Source organism: Alnus glutinosa, chromosome 6 (genome assembly GCF_958979055.1).
Source record: "Alnus glutinosa chromosome 6, dhAlnGlut1.1, whole genome shotgun sequence".
NCBI lineage: Eukaryota > Viridiplantae > Streptophyta > Magnoliopsida > Fagales > Betulaceae > Alnus > Alnus glutinosa.
The window spans coordinates 15,613,453-15,625,000 of record NC_084891.1 but is presented as its reverse complement, the minus strand read 5'-3'; the positions used below and the strand labels follow the sequence as shown (position 1 = coordinate 15,625,000).

General features: G+C 36.7%; 1 protein-coding gene across 1 annotated transcript; it reads left to right on the top strand.

Annotated features, from left to right (window-relative positions):
- Positions 1 to 6,220: 6,220 nt before the first annotated feature.
- LOC133870935 (leucine-rich repeat receptor-like serine/threonine-protein kinase SKM1) lies at positions 6,221 to 10,183 on the top strand. Its single transcript, XM_062308224.1, has 4 exons — positions 6,221 to 6,360; positions 6,494 to 6,535; positions 6,639 to 9,150; positions 9,567 to 10,183. The coding sequence occupies exons 3-4, from the start codon at positions 6,639 to 6,641 to the stop codon at positions 9,917 to 9,919; spliced, it is 2,865 nt and encodes a 954-aa protein (XP_062164208.1). The 5' UTR covers positions 6,221 to 6,360; positions 6,494 to 6,535; the 3' UTR covers positions 9,920 to 10,183.
- Positions 10,184 to 11,548: the final 1,365 nt, after the last annotated feature.

Genomic DNA, 11,548 nt, shown 5'->3' with positions numbered 1-11,548 from the left:
CTTGGTTGAGATGCGGGTGCACAATATTGAGTGACAATGTCTTTAACGGCTAGTAGCCGTTGGGCATGATCAGTAGGCTTAACATTTCCAACCCAATGAGACTGATGCAGGAGAAAATTAGGCATAAGATTTGGAAATTATTTCTTGAATAAAATCAGCTCGAGAATGGAAAGAATCGTACAAAATATTTGAAGATTATTTTTAAAATAATATATTTTACTTTCTATACAATATTTTGTTTTGTCTCAAAGGTTACGATTATTTTTGTATTTTTATTTCTTTCTTTTTCTCCAAGTATTTTGCTTGGAAAGTACTCAAACTTTGCCTATATAAAGGCAAGTCTGTATTATTTTGAAATCAAGCTTTGATGTATCAATTAAATTTAAGTCTTTCAAAGTTATTTATCGGTTTGCTTATTTGGGGCAATCATGGGTTATCTCTTCCCTATTTGTTATTTTCTCTCTTCCTGAATTTCCTTTTCTATCTGCAATTCATAATTTCTGCTGCTATCATACGATGTCTGAACAATCTTAGTTTTGCCCGGCGTCAACTTGCTAAGTAAATTAAGCCAAACACTAGTATAATTTGGTCTTAAAATTGATTTATTAGCTGTATTCAACTAAAATATTGGTGCTTAGCCTGGGTGAGGTCAATTTAGTTAATTTCTTTGAATGGAAGCCTAAAAATCTAAGATAAGTTTTGACACAAATAGTAATAGAACTGATTAGAAAGCTAGATTAAAACTTACCATACTTACAATTTAAAGATGCCTATAGTAAATTTGACATTCTATATATTCTTTTGCCCAAATATATATATATATATATATATATATATATATATATATATAGATATATATTTGGATGAATTAAACTCTTTATAAAGCTCAAACACAAAGAATACAACCACTCCAGTAAAACTGGAACAAAATTGCTGCAAAGGGACAAACCCCCTAGGCAGAAGAACACAACAAATTAAACACAGAGCAGCCCAACAGACCAACACCATATTGCACCAACAGAAAAAAAATAAAAAATAAAAAAATAAAAAAATCAATTGTTAAAACACAGAACAATCCAAAACCAGGACAAGCCTAGACTTAGACCAACAATAAACAAAAAATACAATCAATACTCAAAAAAAGTTCCAAGTAGAAAAACCGAACATCCCAGCTCAAAACTGAACTGCTAAATCTGAATTGCTAAGCCTGCAACTCATCCACCAAGAGACCTAAATCCGAATCAGAGTTTGCAAATTTCAGAGGTGAACCAGGCCAATTTCATCTCCGATCAATTTCACAAATCCTTTAGCCAGCAACCTAGCCCGAACTTGCCATTTAATCTGTGAAACTATAGCTTCTTCTGATTTAGGAGGGTTGCCATGAAGTAAATCATTCCTCTGCCTCCAGAGGTGATACTTTGCCACCCCCAAGCTTTTATTATGCATCCCCCCTTTAAACCAGTTAACCACATCATCCCAAAAACTGGAAGATCATCAACACCACAATCTGCCAAAATCACCCTCCAAATTCTACGACTAATGCTACAACTGAAAAAGATATGCTCTTTGGACTCTATTTGTCCATGACAGAAAAGACAAACAATAGAGCCAGTATATCCCCGCAAACTCATCCGATCTTTAGTAGTTAAAACATCCCTAAAAGCCAACCAAAGTATGAAGGAATGCCTTGGTATAGCTAAGGGAAACCAAACAATATTAAACCAATCAACCTCCGGGAGCTTCACCCTCAACTGGTTCCAAGTTTCAGAGCAGGAAAACTTGCTATTGTTGGATTTCCAAATAGGGGTATCCTCATTACCAATAGAGATTTCTGGTAATCTACACTGAATTTCCACCAGATTATCCAATCGAGCAGACTTCCAATGCCATTCTCCATTTTTTATGATAGAAGACTGGTTGGGGCCAATATTATGCCCTACATCATATAAAGTTCTGAAGCCATATTTCTCAATAAAACAACCAGCAGGGTGCCAAGAATCATACCACAGGAAAATCTGATTGCCAGTACCAATCTTGAAGCTAAGAAAAGGTCTAGCAAGGGGCCTAAGCTTCAAAATCTTCCTTCAACTCCAAGAGCACATTTGTGGTATAGGGATTTGCCAAAAATACTCTTCCCTCTCAACCACACAGCTTCCACCCATGCAACCCATAGGGAACTGGCCCTAGCAAACAAGTTCCAGATGTGAAGTATCATAGAAGCCCGGTTCCAAGTCTCCAACTACTTGATACCCAAACCCCCTTCTCTCTTGGGAGCACACACCCTATCCCAAGCCACTTTAGCCCTTGCTTTAACATCTTGCCCACACCAAAGGAATCGATTGAATTTTTGTTCAATCAATTGGATAACCTTCTTTGGAAAAATAAAGATATGGGACCAATAAACTTGAAGGCTGCAAAGAACTGAATTAATGAGCTAGAGGCGACCAGCAAAAGATAAGTTTTTCACCAACCAAGAGTCAATTCGAGCAGTGATCTTAGAAACCAAAATCTCACAGTCAGTTGCTGTCAACCTCTTGGTGATGAGGGGAACTCCCAAGTAGCGTACTGAGAGAGAAAGCCTTCACTCATCTGTAGGAGGTCACCACCTCTCCCTTAATCTGCTCTGAAGTACCAGCACAGAATCAAGTGCTTTTAGCCGGATTGGCCTTCAACCCTGAAAGAGCTTCAAACTCCCCTAGCACATCTTTTATAACTTGGACAGAATTGGTAGTAGCAGCTGAAAAAATCAATATATCATCTGCAAAACAAAGATGAACACCTCAAATGGAATTCAAACAAGGGGTTGTCGCGTTTCCTCTTCCAAACACAAAGAAAGCACCTTCATAGCTATAACAAAAAGGTAAGGTGACATGAGGTCAACTTGCCTAAGCCCCTTCCTTCCTTTGAAGTAGCCAAGAAGTGTACCATTGAGAGCTATAGAGTAAGTAGGACTAGAAATGCATTCTCTAGTCCAAGCTACAAATTTTCGAGGACCCCCAAAGCACTGCAAGCAGTGAAGAATAAACTCCCAACTAATGGAGTCATAAGCCTTCATTAAATCTACCTTCAATGTGCACTGAAGTTTACCTTTTGCTTGTGATATTTAAAAGCAATATAAAATAAGATTCAGAAGAATATTTGAAGAAAATAAGATCGAGAAAGAGAGGAGGCCAAAGAGTTAAGGTGGTTCATCTTTAGAAACCTACGTCTATAGTAAAAAATGTGAGATGGGAGTATATATTTATTGAATATTAAATTATCCTATCATATTACAGTTAGACGTATATGTATACCATAGGTAAAATGTGTCAGTCGACAATGGAAGGTGATAGATGAGGTACGGTGTGTCAAACAAGACAATGATATGTAAGAAAATTAAGTTTATATTTAAAACATTTATTAAATTATATAACAATCTCTTTGTAGCTAGGTTAAAATTGCTGAAGAAAGTAAAACATCTATCTTCCAAGTGAATGTTGATTAAATTGGCCGGGGTCACTGGTAAAGCAGACTTGGTACGTACTACTTCTGCCTCTGCTTCAATTATTATCGAACTAGCTAGCTAGCGTACGTCTTGACAATTGAGTTGGTGATAAAAATACTTTTTTTACTTTTTGCATTTATTTATTGAGAAATGTTTGGTGGGGGTACGTACGAATTGAAGGAGTCTCTAAAACCAGCTGCCTAACCCACTGTTCTCTGTTTGTCCTTGTACCTCCCCAACTAGCTAATTGCCATCTTCAGTTACAGATTAATTCCAAATGGCTAGCTTCTTCATTTTATATCTTCAGGAACCTAGTGGAATAACTACGTAGGCCGTGTATATATATATATCTAAAGAAACATTCCTTTTGGTTGTTGACAACAATATATTATATCAAAAAGGATTATTTAATTTAGCTGACAATTATTGTGGAAAACTAATTCACTACCGAACAACGCTTTAAATGCCTTTTCATCAAATGAAATGTATAATATTTATTTTATGGTTATAATTTAAAGTTAATGTATTTTACAATATATGTTATTGATAATTCTAAGTAATGTAATTTTTTTTTTTTAAAAAAAAGTGTACCACCAATATTGTTAACTCTATATACACCATCAAATGTATATAGATCGAGAATCCTATCATGGTTTTTTTGTTTCCTTTTTCATCCATTTCTTTCTTTCTTTCTTTTTGATTGGATCGATGTTTCACTGTCATATATATAATATATAGGAGAAGCTAGGGTGGGATTTTAAAATGGCGAAAAAAGAGGAAGTGGGGAAAGGGTGTAGGTGGGAGTGTAAAACCCTAGAAAATGGAGAGGAGCAAGCATGCCGGGTGTGACAAAGACCATTCACTGTATATTCCTTCGAGAAAGAGACTTTTGGGTCCCAAAAGCACAATTGGGAGAGAAGGGTGCGCACGAGCATTAGTGTATTGCAACGTAAAAAGACCACCCACTTTTTCTTTTCATCCCTCTCTCTGATCGATCTGCTTTATCATCTTCTCAATCCGCTTTGCCTCACTTGTAAACTCCTTGTATCTTCTTCTACTCTTTCTTTGTCTATTTCTCTTCTCTCTCTCTCTCTCTCTCTCTCTCTCTCTCTCTCTCTCTCCTGCCAGAGATCGAGAAAGAATCCAAGATAGTAATATATATAAATAGTCCAAAAGAAAAGGGGCTGATCAAGAATATTATTGCTTTTACATGCAGGCCAGGGAATTAACTTCATCTTTTTTCCTATCAAGTTGTCCTCACTTTTTCTTTATATTTACACCCTTACACCAATTTCAAATTTTATTCGATCGGTCCAGCACTTATTTATAGATCGAGTTTACAAAAAGAGTTCCAAGAATTATCTGATCATGAATTACTCTCATAATTTTGTCTGGCTAACTATGATATATATACAACCAATGACAACACATTAATAGATAGCTTTAATGATTACTGAAATTACCACTAAACCTGGGTTTAGGTGTTCATGAGCAGTCTCCTAAATTTAAACTATCTTGTTAAACACCAATTATGATGCGATATAAATATGAATCTTAACCAAGTTATACATATCATAAGCATATTGCCACCTTATTTAGCTATTATCATTGAAGCGATGATGGATTCAATCTCCACCACCAGCCCACTGCTGAGACTGTTGTAAATGGACTTGGGAGCTTCTGAGTATTGAGTACTCTCTAGGTGTATTTTTCTCCCTAATAAATTGAGAGTCGAAGACTATGGTTGTCATGCTACTTGAAAAAATTATTTCTATTTCTGAGTGTTTGGCACCGTAAAATATTAGTCAACATGAAAATATTTTCAGTTGACCAAGAAAAATAATCTTATCCATGATTGACTCAATCCTTAGGTGTTTTTCCTCCGTAATAGATTGAGAGTCTAAGATTATGGTTGTCATGCTACTTGAAAAGGTTATTTCTATTTTTGTGTGTTTGGCACTGTAAAATATTAGTTAACATGAAAATGTTTTTAGTTGACCAAGAAAAATAATCTTAATGAGGGAGTAAATTAAAATCGTTTACGTTTCTTATCCACATGAATTATTTTTCGTCGCTCTCCCACACTTCCGGGCATGCAATTGTAAGGGAACTTTCTTATGGAAACCTACCTGCCCGAACACTTATATGGACATGTGGATTTTACAAGGGCTCTCTAATTACTATTGCGTACACAAATTATAAGTAATATGGGGTGACAATTACATTAATTGGATATCAATCTCACTCTCACTCTCAAAAACATTTTATTCTAGCTAACACTATTCTCCTATGTAGCAATTACCTCTTTAAACTCTTTGTATATAAATGGGGTTTTGCTTTAGGCTTTACACCCAAACATGAATGTGTTATTCATAATTCAATTAATCGATAGATTGAAAACTTTTCTCCGAAAAGTAACCAAAACCATATGTCAGTCATATATATTTGTAAATAAGTACAAGATCCACATGCCCATAAAACTTTCAAACTTTTCAACGGTTACAGAGAAAATCCTTGTCACTATCCAAAGTGAGTCAGTCAAAAGGCATTTTGGTGAATAATCCGACAAAATCAGAGCCTTTTTCCAACATCTGTCCCTGTTTCCCTTTCAACCGCTCGTGTTCAGACATCATTCTAAAGGAGGTCAAGGTGCACTTTCGTAATTATACCCCAATCCCATGCCCATTTCCTCCACACCTTTACCCTCCTCCTATTTAAGCACTCATGTCTCCCACTCTCTCACACTGGCCTCTTCAATAGTTCAAAACCTCTTCTTCTTTCTTCTCTTTCAATCCACGTTTCTCAATTCCAAATCTTCAGCCTCTTCAAACTTCTATATATATATATATATGATGCTCGCTTATTATGAGATTTAGGTACGTCATGGGATGTTCTTCCTAAATTAACTAGCTTCTTCCCTCTCTCTCTATGAATATATATTATGGTTAATTAATCTTCTTGTATAATTACTACATGTCATCTGATTCTGCTCTTTGTTGCTTGGTACAGGTTCTAGAGTGTTTGGCTTGATTGTAATGTCACGCAAATGCGGTAAATTTCTTTCTTTTCCAGGTTAAAGCTAGTAAAAAAATTTCTTTGGGTTTTGTTAGGAAAATATACACAGAGTGATTTCAGCTTTCTTGTATACTTGTAGATGGCCAAGAAAAGAGCACAGACATGTCCAAAACTGCCCATGTTGATGTTCTTGTTCCTGTTCTTGTTCTTCAATCTTCGCATGTTGCATGGCGAGGAATTAGAGCTTCTCTTATCGTTCAAAGCTTCGATCAACGACCCCTTAGGCTTTCTTTCCAACTGGACCTCCTCGGCCACTCTTTGCAATTGGCACGGTATAGCCTGTAACAACTCTTCTTCCTACGTTAACTCCATCGACCTCTCCGGGAGAAACATCTCCGGCAAAATTTCCGCCTCTATTTTCGAATTAAAGTATGTCGAAAATATCGATCTCTCCAACAATCAGCTCCTGGGAGAAATTCCTCGAAATTCATTTTCCTGCCCTTCTCTTCGATATCTCAATCTTAGCAACAATAATTTAACGGGACCGTTGCCAAGCATTTCCAGTTCCCGCCTTGAAAAATTAGATCTCTCCAACAACATGCTTTCGGGTAAAATTCCAGACCGTATAGGATTGCTTTGGAGCCTACAATTTCTTGATCTGGGTGGAAATGTTTTGGTCGGAAAAATTCCAAATTCTCTCTCAAATATCACACGTTTGCAAGTCTTGACTTTGGCTTCAAACAAACTAGTTGGCGGAATTCCACGTGGAGTAGGCCGGATGAAGAGCTTGAACTGGCTTTACCTTGGCTACAACAATCTTTCCGGTGAAATTCCTGCAGTGATTGGAGAGTTGACTTCTTTAAATCATCTTGATCTTGTCTACAACAATCTCAGCGGAAAAATTCCGTCTTCCCTCGGGAACCTCAGCAATCTTCAGCATCTCTTCCTCTACCAGAACAAGCTGACGGGTAATATTCCAATATCACTTTTCGAGCTTAAAAGTCTGGTCTCGCTTGATCTTAGCGATAATTCCCTTTCGGGAGAGATTCCGGAGCTGATAATTAAGTTACAAAACTTGGAGGTTCTCCATCTGTTCTCCAACAACTTTACCGGAAAGATTCCGGGCGCTTTAACTTCTTTGCCTCGGCTTCAAGTCCTCCAGCTATGGTCAAACAAATTATCCGGCAACATCCCCGAAGACCTCGGAAGATGGAACAATCTCACCGTACTTGACCTTTCCACAAACTCTCTCATCGGAAAAATACCCAGAAGCTTATGCAACTCCGGTCGACTTTTTAAGCTCATCCTCTTCTCTAATTCTCTCCAAGGTGAAATTCCTAAGAGTTTGAGCTCTTGCAAAAGCTTACGGCGAGTACGTATCCAAAACAACCGTCTCTCCGGTGAATTACCATCAGAATTCACGAAACTGCCGCTCATATACTTCTTGGATATCTCAGGCAACAATCTTTCCGGCAGGATCGACGGGCGAAAGTGGGATATGCCATCTCTGGAAATGCTGAATTTAGCGAAAAACAAATTTTCCGGAGAGTTGCCGGGCGAATTCGGCAGTGACAAGCTTCTCAACTTGGACTTATCCGAAAATCAGTTTTCCGGTGAGATTCCCCGGAGCTTTGGGAGATTATCAGAGCTGATGGAATTAGAGCTAAGCGGAAACGAACTCTCTGGTAATATTCCAGAAGAATTGTCATCATCCCAGAAGCTTGTTCGTTTAGACCTCAGCAACAATCAGCTCAGCGGCCAAATTCCGATCAGTCTCACTGAACTGCCAGCTCTCGGCCTACTTGATTTGTCGGAAAACCAATTGTCCGGAGAAATTCCACCAAATTTAGGAAGAGTGGAATCCCTTGTACAAGTGAATATTTCTCAAAATCATTTCCACGGAAGCTTACCGTCCACTGGAGCATTTCTTGCTATAAATGCCAGCGCGGTTGCCGGCAACAATCTTTGCGGCGGCGATGCTGCAAGCGGTTTACCGCCATGCAAAAGAGTGAAAAGTCCCATGTGGTGGTATGTTCTCACTTGCTTTTTGGTTGTGTTAGCAATGTTTGCTATTGCTGCAATTTTTATGGTTTTCCTTGGGCGAAGAAAGGAATTGGAGCTGAAAAGAGTTGAGAACGAAGATGGAATCTGGAAAATACAATTCTTTGATGCAAAGTTTTCAAAATCCATTACAATTGACGATATTTTATCATCGGCCAAACAAGAAGATGTCATCACCAACGGCATGCAGTTCGTCGTGAAGGAAGTGAATGGTGTCAATTTAAATGCCCCGAGTTTTTGGTCTGTTACCGCCAAATTGGGTAAGCTTGAGCATCCGAACATTGTTCGGTTGATCGGAATATGTGTGTCTGAAAAGGCAGGGTTTTTGGTTTATGAGTATGTGGAAGGGAAAATTTTGAGTCAAATTCTTCAGAATTTGAGTTGGGAGAGGCGACGCAAAATTGCGATTGGGATTGCGAAAGCGCTACAGTTTTTGCATGGCTCCTGTTCGCCGAGTATTCTGGTTGGAGACATGTCGCCGGAGAAAGTTATTGTCGACGGGAAAGACGAGCCTCGCCTGAGTTTGGGCCTTCCTGGGTTCACTTGTACGGACACCAAATGCTTCAATTCTTCGGCCTACGTTGCCCCAGGTACGTACATGATTACTAGTTAATTTACTCTTAATAATAATAATAATAATAATAATAAAGAGTAATTTTAATTAATACTCTAATATATTATTATTCGCCTGAGTTTGGGCTTTCAATTTTCATGCATGTGGTTGTAACTAAAAAAAAAATGTCTTTAAATCAACATCTAATAAATTAATTAATCAAGAACGTACTGTTTACTAATTAAACAACGTTAATCGAATAATTAACATCTAATTAATATATATATATATATATATATATATATATATATATATAGTGGATGTGTCATGCTCTGATTGGCTTGAAATTAATGGCATGTGTTGATCTACAAATCCATGCACGTACACCCGCACAGTACTAAAGCTACAGATTGCGTAAATGATTATTATTATTATTATATATTTTGATTGCAGAAAGCAGAGAGAGGAAAGATCAGACGACAGAGCAGAGCGATATGTATGGATTTGGTGTGGTTTTGATTGAATTACTGACAGGAAAAAGCCCCACCGACATGGAAAAAGGGGTGAACGAGAACATCGTTGAGTGGGCCCGGTATTGCTACTCCGACTGTCATCTTGATGGGTGGGTTGATACGACGATTAGGGGTCGAGACGCAACGAATAATCACAAGGAGATGGTTGAAACCATGAACCTGGCCCTCCACTGCACCGCCACTGACCCCACCGCTAGGCCATCCGCTACCCACGTCTTCAAAACCCTACACTCTATTACAACCCCGCCCAACTTCTTGTGTTTCAATCCTTAACTTTTCTTGAAACTAATTAATTAGATTTTTCCCTACCTACGTACCCTCCATGATTTTTGCCTACTTTTTCTTAATTTCCTGTTCTTTTTTCTTTTTTTCTTTTTTCTTTTTTTTTTTTGCCCTTTTTATATAAGGTGTTAAAATGATTGTTACGTACGTACTCAAATGCTTTTGTACTTTAATGGTATGTTTCACATACTAGTGAGTGTAGAAATGTAGATAAACTAAATGCCATTATATGAATTACTTGCAGCTTTTTCTCTACCATCTCTCTATCATTTCATCTCTCTTTATAAGCAAGGTATTCATTTCTCTTTATAAGTTTCGGCTAAAAATAATTTTTAAAAAATAATAATCAATTGAAAAATAATTTTCGTTTAATTAAAAATGCTTAATAAATTTTAAAAAATAATTTATGTTTTCTAAAAATGTAAATTACTTCTTTCAAATGACAAACACATCCAACCTTATTTACATCAAAACAAACAAATCATTAGTCATCATACTTGCGAAACATTAGAATCAAAATTCTACTCTTTTAAGCACAAACGATTAATTCTTTTTGATTCCGTCACCAAATAAAAGTCCGAACTTTAAAAAAGTAAAATAAAAGAAGAGCCTACAGAATTGAATAAAGATTTATGGTACACCTAGTAGCCTAGCCTAAACCTGACGCATGGAATGTCTGGGTTATATTAATCCTAACTATACCTATGCAATTAAGTAGATTCCCACCCAAAGACCCCTCCCCCCCCCCCCCCCCCCCCCCCCTCTCTCTCTCTCTCTCTCTCTCTCTCTCACTCATTGCCAAGAGAGGATTAGTGGAGTTGAAAAGCACTCACAACTCTCCTTCCATTTGCATTTACATGTATGTGCATCTATTTATATGTATAAAAAGCAAATAACATATATATATATATATTCTAATTAAATACAAAAAAAATGTTATAAAAGATGATTTTTCTTACTCTTGATTTAGATGAAAATGTAATGAGAATGTCTTAAAGACAAGATTGAAAGCAGTTCACTTAACTAAAGATATGTAATTCACATAATTTTTTTTGTTTTAAAAAAAAAAAAAGGGAAGAACTGTTTTCTTTTTCTAGTGTCAATTGTTTTTTCTTTTGTTAATTTACATATATGTGCATCTATTTATATATAGAAAAAGCAAAAAAGATATATATCTTCTAACTAAATACGGGAAAATAACTATCTTTTCCAGCAACACAAAAAAGCAAAAACAGTCGTAGAAAATATCTACTCTTTATAAGTAATTGAGAGTACTTTATAAGCAACAACAATAATAACAACAACAAAACAGAGACATAAGGGTATATCCCAGAATATAATAATAAATCACTCATGAAGAAAATGGGGGAAACCCTGTGACGCCAGACAGAATAACGATTATTCTGCAGGCTATTCAACAGGCAGTTTGCAAGGAAGAAGACAGATAAATTATCCCAAAACATAGAGAGAAACTCTGAGAAAATATCAATATTCAATTCATTGATTGTTCTTCCATTACAAATGGCTACAAAGTATATAAAATCCTAAATCTTATAAGATTGAAAATAAAAACAAATAAGCATATTATGGAAATACTTGACGCCAAAGAATATCTCCAAA